Below are 15,925 nucleotides of genomic sequence, written 5' to 3'. Positions count from 1 at the left end.
GCGCGAAAGCGTCGTGTATGACCGACCGTTTTTTATTTTTTTATTTTCCGTTTTGCTTTCTTGCCTTGTTATCATCGCATTTGCATTACCATGTTGTACGCCCACCAGCATTCGTTCCCATGTAAAATCTTGTGTCAACTCCAATGCAATTTTGTCCACCTTGAGTTGCTGACACAGCACCTTATGTAACAATCACCTCCACAGCTTCATCCTCTACGCAGGATGGAAGACTATATTCCTATCTACAGGGATGCTACGATCTCTTACTACCACCCTGTTATGCAGGTGTATTTTAATGCCCTTGACCACTATCTTGCAGAATACCTTAAAACCGGTAAGTACTACGATTAACCTTTTGCTAGTGCTAACTACTTAACTAGCGCGCCCGAATGACCGGTTAATGGCCCGCCAGAAGCTCACGCGGCTCAGCCACCCACAAGTCTACGAGCTATCGACCGACGTCTACGACGAACTAATGCGGAGGGAGTATAAGCCAGACGGTGCGTTTTTGCATAAATTTCCACATGTGCTTATCGTTTTCCAGTCCCATATCTCCCTCCTGAACACGACTTCCACCCGAAACGAAACCTGGCGCGGCAAAAGCTCGCGACGTTGCTTGTCCATCGGTTCCAGGACCTTTCTAGCGACGTCCATTTTGAGCTTGCACGCAGATACCCCGATCTGCCTACACGCTCGGCGGAAGGTGTCAGTGGCTATTTACACTCCTTGCTCACCACTAACACGGGTATTCCTCAAGTCTGAGTCGTATATCGACACCAGCGACTCTGACTCTGTCACACTTGTTGGATAAGCAATCTATGCAGCTTTTCGAGCTTCCAGATTGTTCATACAGTTCGCTCGTATTGAGTACTTCGCCCCCAGAGTCAAAAGAAAATCTGGACAGGGGCAGCGAGGATCGTTGTGATCCGCCTCACGATCAGCGTTTTCGATAGACACAATTACGTCATTGAGGCAATCCTTACAATCGCGGTAGATTACTGAGCTCCAGTTTCATCGCCTTCAGCACATCGACAGCTGCTAGGATTTGTGCCTCCAGCTCGTTCGTTTTTGGTGTCTGTCCCTTGAGTGAACGGACCTGATCGCCCTGCTCCTTGATCTTGGCCTCCAATGCCAGATATTCAGGTGATTTGGGTCCGTTGTCGACATTAGCAGCGACGGCCTTCTTTGCTGCCCTCTTGGATGCTGGAGCAGCGGCGGGGGCAGCAGCTTCCTCTTTCGCGTCTGCACCGCCAAATTTGAGCCGGAAAACTTCTGCCTGGCTCTCCTCGATCTTCTTGAACAGATGAGCAGGCTGACCAAGCGTGTGGCCGGCCAGAATATCAGTCGCGAGGGCATCCGGCACAGCCCGTGGGGGAGCGTTAAGCTGCTCGAGAATGGCCTGTGAAGTTGCGGGCATGAAAGGATATATGACGACAGACAACACATATATCAGGTTGATGGCGCGGGAAAGTACTTGAGCGCAGCGCGTCGGGTTTTCGGCCATGAGGGCCTTGTTCAGGCCTGATGACTGGAGATACGTGTTTCCTGCACCGGAAATGGCCATCACCGTCTGGAGACCAAGACGAATCTTGACAGCGTCCATCGCGTCAGTGTAGGTTTTGAGCAAATCGTTAATCTCAGCCACGAATTTGGCGTCAACATCGTCTGTGGGTAGTGGCCCAGGCGTATCACCGCCGTCTGGCAAAACGCCACCATATTGTGATGACACAAACTTCAACGCGCGGTTGACAAAATTACCAAAGCTGGGAGATGATCAGTGAAAACATAGGACCCGTGGTGGGACGCACTTGTTTAACAAGACATTGTTGTTTGCGGCGATCTAGATGAGTGTTGAGTCGGCGAATCGGGTCGCAGTGGGAGAGCTTACGCATTCAGCCCATGAGAAGGTAGAATCGGCACTCTCGGGTCGAGAGGCGAGAAGATAGTAGCGCCAAACTGAAGAAGGAATTCCAGTCTCCTTTGCGGCAGGTCCGAACACTCCGCGACCCCGACTTTTAGAGAATTTGCCCCCTTCATAGTTAAGGTACTCTGGAGGACGCGTTTAGCCCAGAAGGATCGCATCCGTCAGCAAGCGACCCACCAGTAGATGATAGATGATGAAGCATTGTCCAATTTCGCCCGTCGCCGATTTGCACAGAGGGCCAGAGCACTGAATGGAAATAGACATTGTCCTTGCCCATAAACTGGTACAATTTGACCTGTTCCGGGTTGAACCACCACTGTTTCCACTCAGGAGTGTAGTTGGCAGTAATGCTAGGATAGCCTATTGGCGCATCGAACTAGGATGTGGTCAGTTGAATGCAGACCCGAGTTAAGCATATGCATACCCAGACATCTGACATTCACTTGATTAGCGTCATGTTCAAGGAGAATGTATCAAGACCTACATAGTACCTTGCCCGACATTCCCAGTTCATCATTGCCCTCTATTGGCACCGGGATGCCCCACTTTAGGTCGCGGGTGAGAGGAGTTGGTATGAGCCCGGTAACAAGGCGCGCATCGACGATCTTCCCGTCCTCGTTGATGACGGAGTTGGACCATTTGCCGCTTTTGGCGGATCGTTTTATCCACTCTACTGTCCGTTCTTGGATATCGTTCATCTTATAGTACATGTGGGCCGAGTTCCGGGTGGTGACATTGTGAGTCTTGTCGACAAGGCATCGTGGCTTGAGCAACTCAATGGCGTCGAATGTTTGTGTGCAGTTGTCGCATTGGTCACCTCGAGCATCCTGCATATCCGCGTAAGAAGAGACTTCCGACCACGTTCGTTTACCTCATAGCCACAATAGCGACAAGTGCCTTCAACGAATCGGTCAGCCAGAAACCTATTTAGTTGGTTTTTTGTTGTTCCGGAAAGCAAGTCTAAGCGTACTTGGGACAGCCTTCACAGTAAGTTTGAAGCTTCTCCTGCCTTTCGAGGAGACCGTTCTTGCCGAGATTGCTATAGATCTCCTGGGAAATCCTACGTAATTGAGTAGGCCGAAAAAAGAACGTAGAGGTGCTCATTCACTCTGTGTGAAGCTGCGAAGATGTTCGACCAAACAGGTCAAAGCTAAGACAACAGTAATGAGAGATGGAACTGCCAGTCAAAGTTGCTACACACCCGATGTCGAACCAATCGTAGGTTGCTTTGTGGACAAGATGGTACTTGTCGCAGAGCTCGCGCGGTGTGATTCCCTCTTTCAAAGCCTGTGTCTCGGTTGCCGTCCCGTATTCGTCTGTCCCACACATATATAACGTAGTCCGGTTTCGGGTCCCTAGCCACAGTCAAATCGCGCCTTGCAGGCAGAGTATCGGACATACGGCTATACCTGTAGTCGAGTTAGCATTCGCTCAAGACGGTTGGCTAGCATAGCGCACCGACTGAAAACGTCTGCACTCAGTGTGCTTCCGATAATATTGCCTGGTTTGCTGTTAAACTCAGTTTGAATGTCTTATGTTTGGTTGTACCAAGATGAGGGACATTGTTGCAGTAAGGAAGGGCAGAGGTGACCAAAACATTGTGTTGTCCGTCTTTAGGAAGACTGTAGGCGCATGAGGGTGTTTCGATCTATCAAACCAGCTTAACCTACATGCCCTGTTCGCCAGGGGATGGGGCAGTGCGTAATATTCCCTCAGCCGAACGTATTTTCTGCGACATGGTGGATATTCGGCGCGCCACAGAGGGCCTAGTGTACAAGGAGGAGATGGAGGAAAGAGAAAGACGCGGCAGCCTGACTATCGATGAACTCGGAATTTTGCTGACTCGATCGAAGGCAGTGAAAATAACGGTCACATGTCACGAATACAAGACGCGATTCACGCGATGGATTGGGCTAGTACTACCGGCTACGCGTCTAGAACAGTACGAGCTTCTTCTAAGACGATAGAAAACGCATCGCGAATGTGAGATTCTGTTGTACGAGCGGCACCAATGGCAAATCGGATGCAATAAGCTCCGTTCAACGTCGTTTGCGTCAAGGCAATGTCTTTTCGAGTACTCAGACGCTGATAGAATGCACTATTCAGCGTATTGAGCGCGTCCTTGGTTAAATCCAGAGGAGCCAGACGGAAAACCGAAAGCGCCAAAGATGGAGGTGCAACGAGTTCAAGAATGTCTGTGTTTTTCACCAGGGTAGAAAATAGCTCGTTAAGTTGGATAGCTTGGCGGATGTGCTTGCGGAATCCTTCAACCCCGAATCCGCGCATAACAAACCAGAGCTTGAGGGAACGGAACCGCCTTCCTAGAGCTAGATGCCAATTGCGGTAGTCGATGACTGTTCCGGCATCCCCGTGAGTTGTTCGCAAGAACGGCGGGGTAATGTCGAGGGCAGCCGTCAGAAGTCTGCGATCGCGAACCCAAAGGGTAGAACAGTCAAAATTTACCAGTCCCCACTGCATGATGCTTGTTAGTGACTCGTGGATAGCTTATATGGAGCGTAACCTTGTGGAAGTTGGTGCAAATGGAGTCTGCGACAGAGTTGATTCCAGTCAGGCGTAATGTTTCGTGAGTTTCAGGGCAGCACAACGCGATGCCTGCCCACGCGGCATCAACATGGACCCATACTTCAGGATGCTGCCTGACTTGACAGTGTCAGATGATGTCAACATCCGGAAGAGACATACGAGCAGCTTCGACTTCAGTCAGATCATCAACCGCTCCGGACGATGTCGTTCCCACAGTTGCAACTACACTGGTTAAAAAGGGTGAAAATCGAATTTAGCGACTCCTACTCAGAACAAAGGGGCGACGTCCAGCAGACTTGTCTTCGTTTAAAGCTTGTTCTAACGTTTCCCCTTTCAAAGCATAATTGTCTTCGGCACGCACTTCCAATGCTCTGACTTGGAGTCCTAAGACCTTTCCTGCTTTGAGGCCCAGAGAATGAGTTTGGGTCGTCACATATATCACCAGGTTTGTTAGCTCAGGTGTAGCCTCCGGATGAAGAGCCATGTAGCGTTCGCGAGCTGCAACAATGGCAATCAAGGCTGAATCACTTGCAGTTGTCTGTAGCGAGCCACCGCCAACGCCACTCGAGTTGTAGAATGCTGCATCCAGAAAGAGTAATTTTGCAGCCCAATCCATGACGATAGCTTCTAACTCCGTGGCTGCAGGACTACAAGACCACTTCCAAGGTATTAACATTGATTTTTGAGTTGGGATAAGCCTACGTTGAATCCTGGAGTAGGGATAGCAAGGGAATATAGATCTCCGAGGATTGCCTATGTTCTGAGCGACAACAAAACTGACCGTGAATGATAAAAGATACCTCAAAAGAGCTCGCGGTTGGGAAATAGGCAAAGAAGGCGGGATGTTGCCAGTGGGTTAGTCCGGGCATGATTAGTCGATGGTAATCTGCTGATATTGTGGCGAAATCTTCACCCTCTTGTGGCGGGGCATCGGGAATGAGGGGAGTAAGATAACCAGGCTCAACAACACTGTTCACCGGAATCGATCCGGAATCGATCCCAAGTTTCGCGTAATAGTCAGCTATATCGTCGATAGCTTGCTTTCCTGCTTGGCGGAATGCCTCGACGTCCATTTAGGAAGTTCCAAAAGATGGAATAGGGTGGCTGATCAATCCCTGGAGAACGCATTGTCGCTGACTCATCCATCATCGGAGTGCGTGACTTGGTGACAATCGCCTCCACGAGGCAACCAGCTTGCGGAACGCTCTTCTCAGGCAAGGCCTGTCCTTGACCATTCAAGCTCGCCTGCTTCACCAACCTTTCCTTCGTCCTCTAATAACAAGAGCAACCACCAACGAAGAACATCTAATACTGTCCACACGGACCATTTGAACGATTCACGCGATGAAATCGACAGGTCGCTCTCGCGCTCCAAGCCCCACGGGCACAACATTTTCGGGAATATCGAACTATAAGACCGAGTCTTACCGTCCCATTCGCGACAAGAATATCCCTCCTCTCCCCCCCATCGACTATCGCGCAGTCTCAGAAATCCATTTCAACGAACTCGACCGCTACCTCGCAGCCTACCTCGCGAAGGGTATGACTTACTCGCTTCTCCTTACCTGGCTCACCATCCCGTACAGCTCCCCCAAATTCTCGATCATCCGCCCGCCAAAAACTCACGCGGCTCACCATCCAGCAATTCCATGAACTCTCTACCGATGTTTACGACGAGCTCATTCGACGAAAGCAAGAGGAAGAAGGTGCCTTCGAGGAGCTCTTGTATACTTGATTCACATACTGATTACCTTTTAGTGCCATTCCTGCCTGTCCGAGAAGAGTTCCATCCAAAACGGAATCAAGCCCGGCAGAAGCTTGCGACTCTACCTGTCACTCGCTTCGAGGATCTTTCGAGCGACGTCTACTTTGAGTTGAGCCGTCGATATCCGGAATTTAAGGAAGATGTGAGTTGGCCACAGGCTAATCATGTTGGCAACAACCGCTAACATACCGTTCTTCTAGCCATCAGGCAACATCACTCCTGGTTCCAACTACGACGACTACCCAGCCTCGGACTTCCCTAGCAGCCCGCCCCCGCGAGGAAACGGACGAGCTTCGGCCGACCGCCCGTCTGACAGTGGATATGGTGGAAGCAGTGTCAGCAGTCGTAGACCCTCTGAAGACCGGAGAAGGCCAAGCGAGGAATACGGCCGTCGCAGCGCGGACTATAATGGTCGAACAAGTGGAGATGATAACACCTACACAAGCAGCATTTCCTCGCGTCGAAAACCATCAGTCGATACAACTCGCCGTTCTGATGAGCGAGAACGGGAATATCGTCCAAAAAGAGCTGGCGGCGGAAGTATTGGTGGCATGAGCGACAGCAGCAACCTTACTGCCCAACAACAGAGCACAACTGCTGGCAACACAGTCATCATACCGAACAAGAGCACTATTGAAGAAGAATACATTGAAGTGCCTTATGGTCGCGAGGCCCGGGAGAGTGCTGGATCTACATTTGACGACCGAGACCGTGGAGACGCAGACCCCGAGCCACCTGACACTGCTAGCGACTACCCTTTCAGTCCACAAAGTCCAGCAGGTGGTCTCAATGCTCTTGGAGCTCGGTTATTGAAGGACGACGACGACAATTACAACAATTTCGGTCGCTCCAGTGTCGACAGAGATCGCGGGCGTGGAAATGATGAGGATGTAGAGAAAGTTCGACAAGACTACGAGTACCGAATTGCGACCATGCAGTCACAAATATCCTCGTTACAACGCGAACGCGACGATGCGGGCAACCGGCAACGACAAATGGAAGACAGTGAAGCACGAGTTCAACAATTGGAGGATGAATTGAATACCGTTGTGCGACGAGCGGAAGAGCAAACAACAGCCATGCGAGCCCTGCAACGTGAACTGGACGATCTTCGAGACAATCGTCAGCGGGAAAAGGACCGAGAAGCCCGACGAGCCCAGGAAGACCAAGACGAAATCCGGGTTTTGCGCGAACAACTTGAAGAAGAACGGGAAATGAACCAAGGAGGAGGAGGAGGTGCTGACCCAGAAAGTATCGAGCAGCTTCGGAACGATATGGAGGGTCTGCTTACGGAACTCTCCGACTTGTCGCATCGAAACGACGAACTTATGTCTGCCAAGGACTCTGATTCAATGACTATTCGCGAGCTGGAAAGTCAACTCAAGGAGTACAAGCGCAAATACGAACAGGCAAAGACTGAGCTTCGCAGCTTCAAAGGTACAGTTCATCCCTAACCAAGTAACGACTAGCTTACTATGTTTGAAGCCACGTCGCAATTGTTTATCCAAGCACCCAAGATGGACCGACCAGACGATCAATTCCCTATTTCTGCAGAGGGTGGTATTGTGGACATACACATCACCGCTTTCCTTTCTGCTATCGATACGCTGTTGACCGCTGGCCGGTCAAACGCTCCCTCTCGAGTGTTGTCACCGATGAAGGCCGTGGTTAATGCTGTTTCCAGCATTGTTGACGACGTTCGGGCTTTCGAAGCCAGATCATCACGAGACCGCGCTGATGTCGATCCTGATGCGCTTGCATCTTTGCGAGAACGGGCAGAAGCAACCTTAAGCAATCTTGTTGCTGCGAGTAAAACTCATGCAACAAGTGCTGGAATGTCTCCAGTCAGTTTACTTGACGCAGCAGCCAGTCATATTGCTGTTACGGTGACTGAAATTGCTCGTACGGTTTGTGTCCGAAAAGCAAGCCGTGCAGAACAAGATGCTTCTTCTTCAACCGCATCGCCATCCCCGGCGGTCAATGGCTTTTCGCCTTCTTTGCGTTCCGTCGAGGAATCCAAACCAATACCGTCAAGTATGGGCCACCAACGCAAACCGAGCGCAGCCCCGTCAAACAGCTCCGCTCGCAGCATGGGTGCCAGTCGTTTACGGAGCCCCACATCTCCTGCCTCTCCTTATGATCCTCGCAGACGACCACCATCAGATAACTCGAGCTCTGAGAAAACCAACTCTCCCCCGCCAATCTTCGACCAGCCAACGAACGAGTCTGCGGTAGCGGAAGCTGAAGATGCCTGGGCGGAGCTCAAGGTAAGACCGACACATATTCTGACAGTTCTATCGTCTCATACCTTTACTTCTAGCCATACCTCGAAGCTCAGACCGAGTCGATTGTGTATGCTATTCAGAGCGTGCTGTCAGGAGTCCGAAGCCCAACGCCCTCCCCGACTCTGAACGAGAACCTGACTCAAATCATCACAATCGTTTCCAGCATTGTTGCCGTATGCAACGACAATTTGCCCCCAGCAACAGCATCGCAGGGCAACGACATTTTGCGCGAACTCAGTGATCATGCCAACCGCCTGAGTGAAGTGCAGGCACAACCAGAAGTCACGAAAGAGTCGCGACAGGTCATGGCCAAGTCGAGCTTTGCGATCGCCAACGCTATGAAGGGTTTAATGAAGCTACAATAGTTCGCCACTCATTATTGCATGGTCCTTTCGATTCCAATAGCTATACCCGTTACTGTAGTTCCTTAGTTTGCATGCCCGCGTGGATCCAATTATGCAAGAGACACTCGATTACCAATTCCGTGCACCTCAGGAGGGCTTTCCAGCTCGCCGCTCCGGTCTGACGTAAATGCGCGATATCTGACGATTTGATCAAAGTGGTTTGAGGAGTAAAATGAGAAACTCACATTCGGTCTAGCCTTTGTCGTTCCTCTAAGGAAACTGAGGGTCGCATCGTATCGAGCACCTTGGTAATATGCGCAGAAGTAATTTCATGGCGCTGGTAGAACGTTAACAAGAAGTAAAACATTGGTATTCGACTGACTGGTTTGGTCGTTGAGCCCGAGGAATCCTTCGAAACACGAGTGGTAGTTTGGGAGGACATAATTTGGCGGAGCTGAAGTTATTGGGATCAACAACAACCTGAAGTCTGGATTGAGTTCTAACGCACCCGTCGTTGTAGCGCCATGTCATCTGCCCGGCTCGTTACTTTATTCGCAGGACCCCCAATTATCTTGAAGGCAACAGGGGGTTCTTCTAAACGACTGGAGCCTTGTTCTGCGGTGGGTGCGATGGAGAGCGACGAATGCACGACCTCGAGATGAGCATTATATAAGAGCGCTTGGAGGTCCGCGCCAGAGAAGCCTTCTGTGGCTTGGGCGATTTCGTCGAATTTGAGGTCTGGTGATACGGTGACTTTCCGTGATACTGCATTGAGAATCTGCAGGATTTCTTTCAGGATGTTATAACGCGTTGCCAGGTGGTGACTAACGTCTTTGCGTTCCTCGACGTCTGGCATGTTGCACAGGAGGGATTTGTCTAGTCGTCCTGGTCGGAGAAGTGCTGAATCAATGAGATCTGGACGACTGGGGAAAAAATGCATGATTGGTTGAGTTTGAGATGCGGAAAGTCCTACCTGGTGGCAGCAAGCACATATACACCGTCCAAGCCTTCCGCACCATCCATTTGCGTTAGCATCTGGTTGACTACCCGGTCAGTTACGCCAGTGCTGTCGTGTCCTCTACAAAAGGCTATAGACAGTCATAGTTCCGTTACGCGAATTACACACCTTTTGGGGGCAATCGAGTCGAACTCGTCGAAAAATAGAATGCATGGTTTGGCAGCGGAAGCACGCTCAAACAAGTCTCGCACCTAGTAGAGTTTGTGTCAAATCGATCCATAATAAGGTCAAAAAATGAAAACTTACGGACTGTTCGCTCGCTCCAATATACTTGTTCAGAATCTCCGGCCCTTTTACGCTGATGAAATTGAGCCCGCATTCTTTGGCGACAGCGGACGCAAGCAGCGTCTTCCCGCAGCCAGGATATCCATATAGCAGTAAGCTTTGGTCGAATTGTCAGATATCACAGTGTGAAGGAGCCGAAATTACCCTGAGCGCAAACGGAGTGGAGATTGGGCAAAAATTGGCCCGTATTTAGTTGGCCATTCGAGGGTTTCCCTGAGCACTCGACGGGTTTCATGGAGTCCCCCAATGTCCTCCCACGAGACATCTGACTTTTGGAGTTTTGTTTCCCGCAAAGACAATGGGACGAAATCGACTTGAGCCAGCTCGAAATCATTCGACGTGAGGATGGCCTAAAAGTGGTGTTCAACCACATTCGAGATGAATTAGAGCCACTTACTGGGGAATTGCTAGTCGACGACCTCATGGCCATTTGGTGAATTGCCCGGGCGACAAGATCCTGTAAATCGACGGCAGAGTATCCCTCTGTTTGCGTTGCAATCGCGGCGTAGTTGAGGGGCGCGTCGGGGTCAGGTTGCATATCTCTGGCTGCCTCCAAACGCTCTTGAACCATATGGGCAAGAATCTGACGCAACCATTCTCAATGGCTCTGCAACAGATAACCAGAAAACGAACCTCTTTTCGCGCATTCTTATTGGGGGATTTGATCATCAGCGTCTCTTCGAATATATGTGCGCGATTGATTCGAGGGTGCAGGCTTGCCGGAGAAGCAGCCGTGGCGATAAGCACAACTCCTTTGGAATTGGGGTGGCTAGAGCGCGCGGACGAAGAGAACAGGGCAACAAATAGCTCTGTGATTTGACGAGTCCTGAACGAATCTGCGTGCTGGAGCAACGATTCAGCGTGTGAAGTAACACAAAAGAAAAATGACCTCTGCTTCTGCCCCAACCAGCTTCTCGAGATTGTCCAGTATCAGGACGGTCGGTCGATGCCAGACGGCCTTTTCAAACCAGTAAGTCAAAAGGGCCTTGACAACGGGGATAGGTTGGTTTGAGACGCGAGCGACGTCAACATATAATGTATCTAAACCCGTCAGTGAGCGAACGGGATCATCGCAGGGGGTCCTACATGCCAAGGCGGTAGAATTTTCCTGTAGTCTTTTTGCTACAGACCGCACAATGGATGTTTTCCCGCTGCCAGAGCGTCCAGTTATGAGGACCGAGGAGACTGGATTTTTTTTATTAGTCGATAGCGGTGAACTACATTCCCTCAACTTGCCTCCGTGGACAGCATCAATCACAGAATGCATTGCAAACTTTCGGATACAGAACTGTGCACAGCGATGTAGCAAGTCGTCAACGCCAGCCAAAAGATGTGCCGATGAGCTATAACGGGCCTAGTCAATAGACGAAATCGAACAATGAAAGCATACGGGCTGGGGGACCATGGCTTCGAAGGCGAGGAGCGTTTAGAAGTTTCTGGGGATTGTGAAAGCCTGGGTTTCATTACTACGTAACAGACACAATCTGCCGGAGACGAAGTACCTAAGCAGATCCCACTCATCGATTCCTTTGACAGGTAAAAGCGCGATATGACCATCAGGAACACTTTCAGCCCCTCTTATAAACAATTCCGTTGGTTGAGAATCCCCCGTAGACGTAGTTTCTGTAGTGCCGCCTGCCTTGAGCATCCGTGGAGGCGGGACTGGCGAGTCAGATGAGCTACTCGCAAGAGGATCAGTTGGAGGGGTGAGGCGTTTCACCGATACACGATGGTATGTGTCATTTTCTGGGCGGACAGTTGGAAAGAGCAACGTAAAGGTGTTTGAGGGAACCAAAGCTAGCAACTCTGATCCTGAATGTTCCGGGAAAGCGGTAGCCAGCGCTTGAGGCCGTATAACGCGTAGTCTTTCTGATGTTACAACAGTTTTGGGGTCCTCCGGAGGCGCATGGGCGTGGGTTGTACTTGAAGAAACGCCATTCACTGTGGGTCGAGCAGGAGTCACGAGTTTTTTGCCATGTAGCTTGGGGGAGATTGAAACTTCGGTGTTCGTGGTGAGCAACAGAGCGTTTCCTTTTGATTCAGGCGAGACAGAGACTGAAAAGAAGGTAAATAGAGCGAAAGGACAACAGCACACTGATGCACACCAACTCGTAAACGCACTCGAGTCCTCCCCAGCACCCAGACGTCAATTTCTTGATCAACTTTTGCGACACGCACTTGCGAGAGGAGTGTGGATTCAACATGCGAAGCATGAATTTCCTATTAAGTGGGTCAGAGTAGCGTAAACATAATCATACAGCAGCGCACTATAATTTCCCAATCATCGGCAGTCAATGGCTCTGTGGCTACCGACGTTGCTAGAGGGAGGTCGTGAACCAGACCAATTTCTACCTTTGCAGGTACTTAACGGAGGCTTGCCGGTTAGATATAGCAGCCTTACTGTGTCATTTTGTTTTAACCCAAGGCTTGATGCATATTGTGGGTCAATCTCAACCGTCTCTAGGCCTGGATCGGAGGAATTGAATTGGGCTAGAGAGGAAGCAGATGCCATTCCAGTCCATCCGACGAAAACCTCTGTCCTAGCGGCATTTTCCAGCGTCAAATGAACGGCAAGGTGTTGGGGTCGCTGAAAAGGCGTGTTTGGGAAAGAATATGCAAGTGACGCGACGTACAATGCTACGCTCGACTAGAGGCCCATAAAGTGATATCGGCAAGTTTACAAGCGAAGAACGAAGGGAAACGCAATGGACTCGAGCGCGTCGCGGCATGAGGAAGAAATTATAAACATGTGATCCGTACCGGCTACTCTTAGATGCCAACTGCGACTAGCACGGTGACCATCCAGCCCAAAACTCTCAAACCCATTTCTTCGTCGGTCCCGCTGACTACCCTCCATACCCTCTACAATCGGGCAGCTCGGGCCTTTCTCCACCGCGAGATTCCGGTCGTCCATTCGTTGCTTTTATCAGCTTTCGCGCTTCTCCAACCCCCAGAACAAGTCGACCAGGCAGATGACTACTCGGCCTATCGCTCCAAGTGGGATTTATTGAGGATTACACTAGAAACGACAGTCTTCACCACACCTACCTCCAACGACTTGCCAGATTCCCTTCGAGAATTGGTCACGCTAACCCCACACTCACTCCTGACGACTGCATACCAAAGGTCTCTCCACCTGTTCACTCCCCGGACCTTAGCTCCAAAAGCGCTCTATATCCCATCCTCCGTCATCTTGACTTTGGTGTACTCTAGTCTCAAGTTAGAAGCACCAGATGCCGGTCGCGTTGTCGTTGAGGATTGGCTCGCCACCCGCGCGTATTCTTCTTCCCCGTCTACAGTAGACACCGATGAAGAAAAGGGAAACTACCGGAAAGTTGTGGAAGCATACTGTCTGCACGTCTTGCCCAAGCTGGAGCAATGGGACTATGCCAAGGAATTCCTGGACTACGAGTGTGAGTTGACCCAAGATGCTCGAAAGGTAATTGGCTTTTCTTGAGGTTCTCTCTTTCGCTTCTGACGTCTTTTCCCAGAATATCCGGAAAACATTACAAGACCTTCATGCTCAGGCAATAAGTGCACGCTTACCTCCGCCATCTCCGGTCCGCTTCACGGCCTCAGAGGTTTCGCCACGACCATATTCTCCTACACCCTCATCATCATCGTCTTCATCGCTTTCGTCTACGGCATCAGTTCATACCGTGGTTCCCGCCACTCCTCGGGCTCGCTCAACGCTAAAATCGGAAATGTACCGAAGAGCGTCATCACCGTCGGTTGCTTCGAATAGTACAGCTACGCCTCGCCAAACAACGACCAGTTTGCCCAACGCCTCACCCCCTCGTGTTCAGCACCAACAACATTTACCGCGTTTCCACACTCCAGGCTCACTTCGCCCAGCACCGCCACCGACTACATTCGCTCTTCTGAAAGCCTCCATTGCACCGTTACTTGCTTCTCCCGCCAAACTTTCAGTAATCTCGATCGCAACCTTTGTTCTGTTGCTTGTCCTCCCGTTGTTTGTGCGACGACGACGGGCTGCTAGGATCCAGGCGGATGTTCCAGGGGGGAATGCCGAGCTTGTAAGACGAAGGTTGTTGGCTGCTTCGGCAACTAGTAGCGGAAGCGCTAGTGTACTCGGTCGTGTTCTTGCAGCCACTATCCGCGTGGTTGGTGACACGATTCGGATGGGAGGAAGTGGACTTGTTTGAGATTCCTTTGCGAGGGTTTTGAGATGTACCTTATGTTCTTGTCACTTGTAGTCCTTATGTTATAGCAGCTAACTCTTCAATGTTTGTGGGCACCCAATGTACTAGTTTCGGTGTAGGGTAAGTAATGCGAATAAAAGCAATAAAATTAGAGTGTGCTCCGATGAATCCTATAACCCCAAAGAAAAAAATTAAAAATTCTAGACATCCTTGTCATCACTGGTACGCTGCAAAGAGACGATTATTAGATTCATACAAGACCTCAATCAAAAGCTTACCTCTGGACCGACCCGTCAACGAGATTGAATATCGATGCCCATGGTGAGCCGCGCGAGCAGCATGGTTAGTCAGAACATAGTGCTTCGCTAGGTCTTCCGCCAATTGGTCAAGCTCTTCAGGGGAGCCAGAGAATTGTCCCCGCCAGTGTGTTTTCACACTTGCCACATCAGATGGGGCCGCTGACACGGGCACATTCCGGGGAAGAGGACGGGGCAGGTAGCCAGGAATTTGGCTCTTTTGTAATGGAGTGAGTGACTCGCGATAGGCAGGCTGCACTTGCTGCATCAGGGGGAGCTCCGAGTCGAGGTGGACATAGATGGGGGGATGTGGACGGCTCGAATCGATCTTGTGAACATGGTTGTCGAAGTGTCGTTGACGTTTTTGTAGAATCAGATATACGGCCACAGGAATGCCCAGTATAGCAATAGTCAAGCAGACACACATCACAACAACTACGGCAATCGAGTACGCTGGAGGTTGGACGGCAGGGGGGATGTTCTACGCCTGCTTAGAAGGATACTCGGGGAAACTAGAACGCTCACATTCGGAGGAAGAGGAGTCGAGTTACCAAAAGAATGTAAGGAAAGGATGAATAATGCAGCAGCTAAATTGCTGCAGAGGCGATGAGCGGCCAGCATAGCGCTCGGAAAGAGAAAAGTAGTGGTCGAATAAATCCAGGTTCATTTTATCTAGACTTGGACGTCATGGCAGCTATCCGGCCTGTTGCTGTGGCTTCAACTTGAGGATCGCTGAGGGAAGCTTGTGGAATTCGTCATTTCAAGGCGATAGTAGCAGGTAGCTCCTGTTCAGTGTACGTAGACTAGCAAAGCAAGCGACCGTCAGGATGTTTTGGAAGAGATGTGATTCGTAGCAAAATGGAATCACACCTGTCAAGGCCATGATTTCTTGGTTTGATGGTCAGAAATTGACCTAAATCAGGGCACTCTGCACGTGAGAGCAACTCGAGCACGTCAGTAGCACGACTTATGGCGACACCGTTTTCCTGTCGATCTGCTGTGCAAGCTAACTTGGCCTCTACGCCCACGTCCAGATTTAGTATTTTTCGCTATCCGCATCCTATGGCTCCAGCACATCGCCTATGCCCTCCCTGCATGCTATCTCTGGGGATACACGTGACTTCTTGATGGCTCTGTGACGTCTTGGGGTCCATTTCGCTAGGCGCAAAACTGGCAAGCCGTCACAAGTGCCCCCGAGCATTCTCTTGGTCTTCTGCTTCTCAGACATTCCTACCGGCCCCTTGAGCATCACTCATGCGCCATGTTCTACTGGCTGCACATTACTCAGTGGTGAAACCGGG

General features: G+C 50.5%; 7 protein-coding genes across 7 annotated transcripts; 3 read left to right on the top strand and 4 right to left on the bottom strand.

Moving 5' to 3' along the window:
• Positions 1 to 192: 192 nt before the first annotated feature.
• Positions 193 to 811, top strand: MIND_00037900 (uncharacterized protein; the record flags this gene model as incomplete). Its single annotated transcript, XM_037357348.1, has 4 exons — positions 193 to 334; positions 381 to 500; positions 545 to 705; positions 758 to 811. The coding sequence occupies exons 1-4, from the start codon at positions 223 to 225 to the stop codon at positions 809 to 811; spliced, it is 447 nt and encodes a 148-aa protein (XP_037225258.1). The 5' UTR covers positions 193 to 222.
• A 168-nt stretch (positions 812 to 979) lies between these two features.
• Positions 980 to 3,662, bottom strand: MIND_00037800 (WHEP-TRS domain-containing protein; the record flags this gene model as incomplete). Its single annotated transcript, XM_037357347.1, has 14 exons — positions 980 to 1,763; positions 1,809 to 1,840; positions 1,889 to 2,049; positions 2,102 to 2,300; positions 2,349 to 2,356; positions 2,409 to 2,751; positions 2,796 to 2,847; positions 2,895 to 2,984; positions 3,033 to 3,074; positions 3,126 to 3,279; positions 3,326 to 3,333; positions 3,383 to 3,425; positions 3,473 to 3,546; positions 3,595 to 3,662. The coding sequence occupies 14 exons, from the start codon at positions 3,660 to 3,662 to the stop codon at positions 980 to 982; spliced, it is 2,058 nt and encodes a 685-aa protein (XP_037225257.1).
• Positions 3,663 to 3,850: 188 nt separating this feature from the next.
• Positions 3,851 to 5,541, bottom strand: MIND_00037700 (uncharacterized protein; the record flags this gene model as incomplete). Its single annotated transcript, XM_037357346.1, has 6 exons — positions 3,851 to 4,396; positions 4,446 to 4,585; positions 4,628 to 4,690; positions 4,736 to 5,126; positions 5,171 to 5,221; positions 5,269 to 5,541. The coding sequence occupies 6 exons, from the start codon at positions 5,539 to 5,541 to the stop codon at positions 3,851 to 3,853; spliced, it is 1,464 nt and encodes a 487-aa protein (XP_037225256.1).
• A 271-nt stretch (positions 5,542 to 5,812) lies between these two features.
• On the top strand, positions 5,813 to 8,883 carry MIND_00037600 (uncharacterized protein; the record flags this gene model as incomplete). Its single annotated transcript, XM_037357345.1, has 6 exons — positions 5,813 to 6,008; positions 6,055 to 6,174; positions 6,227 to 6,375; positions 6,434 to 7,670; positions 7,719 to 8,500; positions 8,554 to 8,883. The coding sequence occupies 6 exons, from the start codon at positions 5,813 to 5,815 to the stop codon at positions 8,881 to 8,883; spliced, it is 2,814 nt and encodes a 937-aa protein (XP_037225255.1).
• An 89-nt stretch (positions 8,884 to 8,972) lies between these two features.
• On the bottom strand, positions 8,973 to 12,894 carry MIND_00037500 (putative peroxisomal biogenesis AAA ATPase pex1; the record flags this gene model as incomplete). The annotated part of the gene is made up of 18 exons (XM_037357344.1): positions 8,973 to 9,060; positions 9,108 to 9,199; positions 9,245 to 9,316; positions 9,371 to 9,785; positions 9,836 to 9,940; positions 9,989 to 10,071; positions 10,127 to 10,262; positions 10,310 to 10,515; positions 10,563 to 10,748; positions 10,799 to 11,008; positions 11,055 to 11,206; positions 11,252 to 11,508; positions 11,556 to 11,618; positions 11,668 to 12,220; positions 12,271 to 12,385; positions 12,434 to 12,517; positions 12,567 to 12,752; positions 12,799 to 12,894. The coding sequence occupies 18 exons, from the start codon at positions 12,892 to 12,894 to the stop codon at positions 8,973 to 8,975; spliced, it is 3,099 nt and encodes a 1,032-aa protein (XP_037225254.1).
• A 44-nt stretch (positions 12,895 to 12,938) lies between these two features.
• MIND_00037400 (uncharacterized protein) lies at positions 12,939 to 14,331 on the top strand (the record flags this gene model as incomplete). The annotated part of the gene is made up of 2 exons (XM_037357343.1): positions 12,939 to 13,604; positions 13,657 to 14,331. The coding sequence occupies 2 exons, from the start codon at positions 12,939 to 12,941 to the stop codon at positions 14,329 to 14,331; spliced, it is 1,341 nt and encodes a 446-aa protein (XP_037225253.1).
• A 213-nt stretch (positions 14,332 to 14,544) lies between these two features.
• Positions 14,545 to 15,245, bottom strand: MIND_00037300 (uncharacterized protein; the record flags this gene model as incomplete). The annotated part of the gene is made up of 3 exons (XM_037357342.1): positions 14,545 to 14,555; positions 14,607 to 15,105; positions 15,150 to 15,245. 3 exons carry the CDS (start codon positions 15,243 to 15,245, stop codon positions 14,545 to 14,547), a joined length of 606 nt encoding a protein of 201 aa, XP_037225252.1.
• Positions 15,246 to 15,925: the final 680 nt, after the last annotated feature.

Source organism: Mycena indigotica (assembly GCF_014461135.1).
Source record: "Mycena indigotica strain 171206Taipei chromosome Unknown Mind.scaff0001, whole genome shotgun sequence".
Taxonomy (NCBI): domain Eukaryota; kingdom Fungi; phylum Basidiomycota; class Agaricomycetes; order Agaricales; family Mycenaceae; genus Mycena; species Mycena indigotica.
The sequence above is the reverse complement of the archived record's forward strand: the minus strand, read 5'-3'. Positions and strand labels throughout refer to the sequence as shown.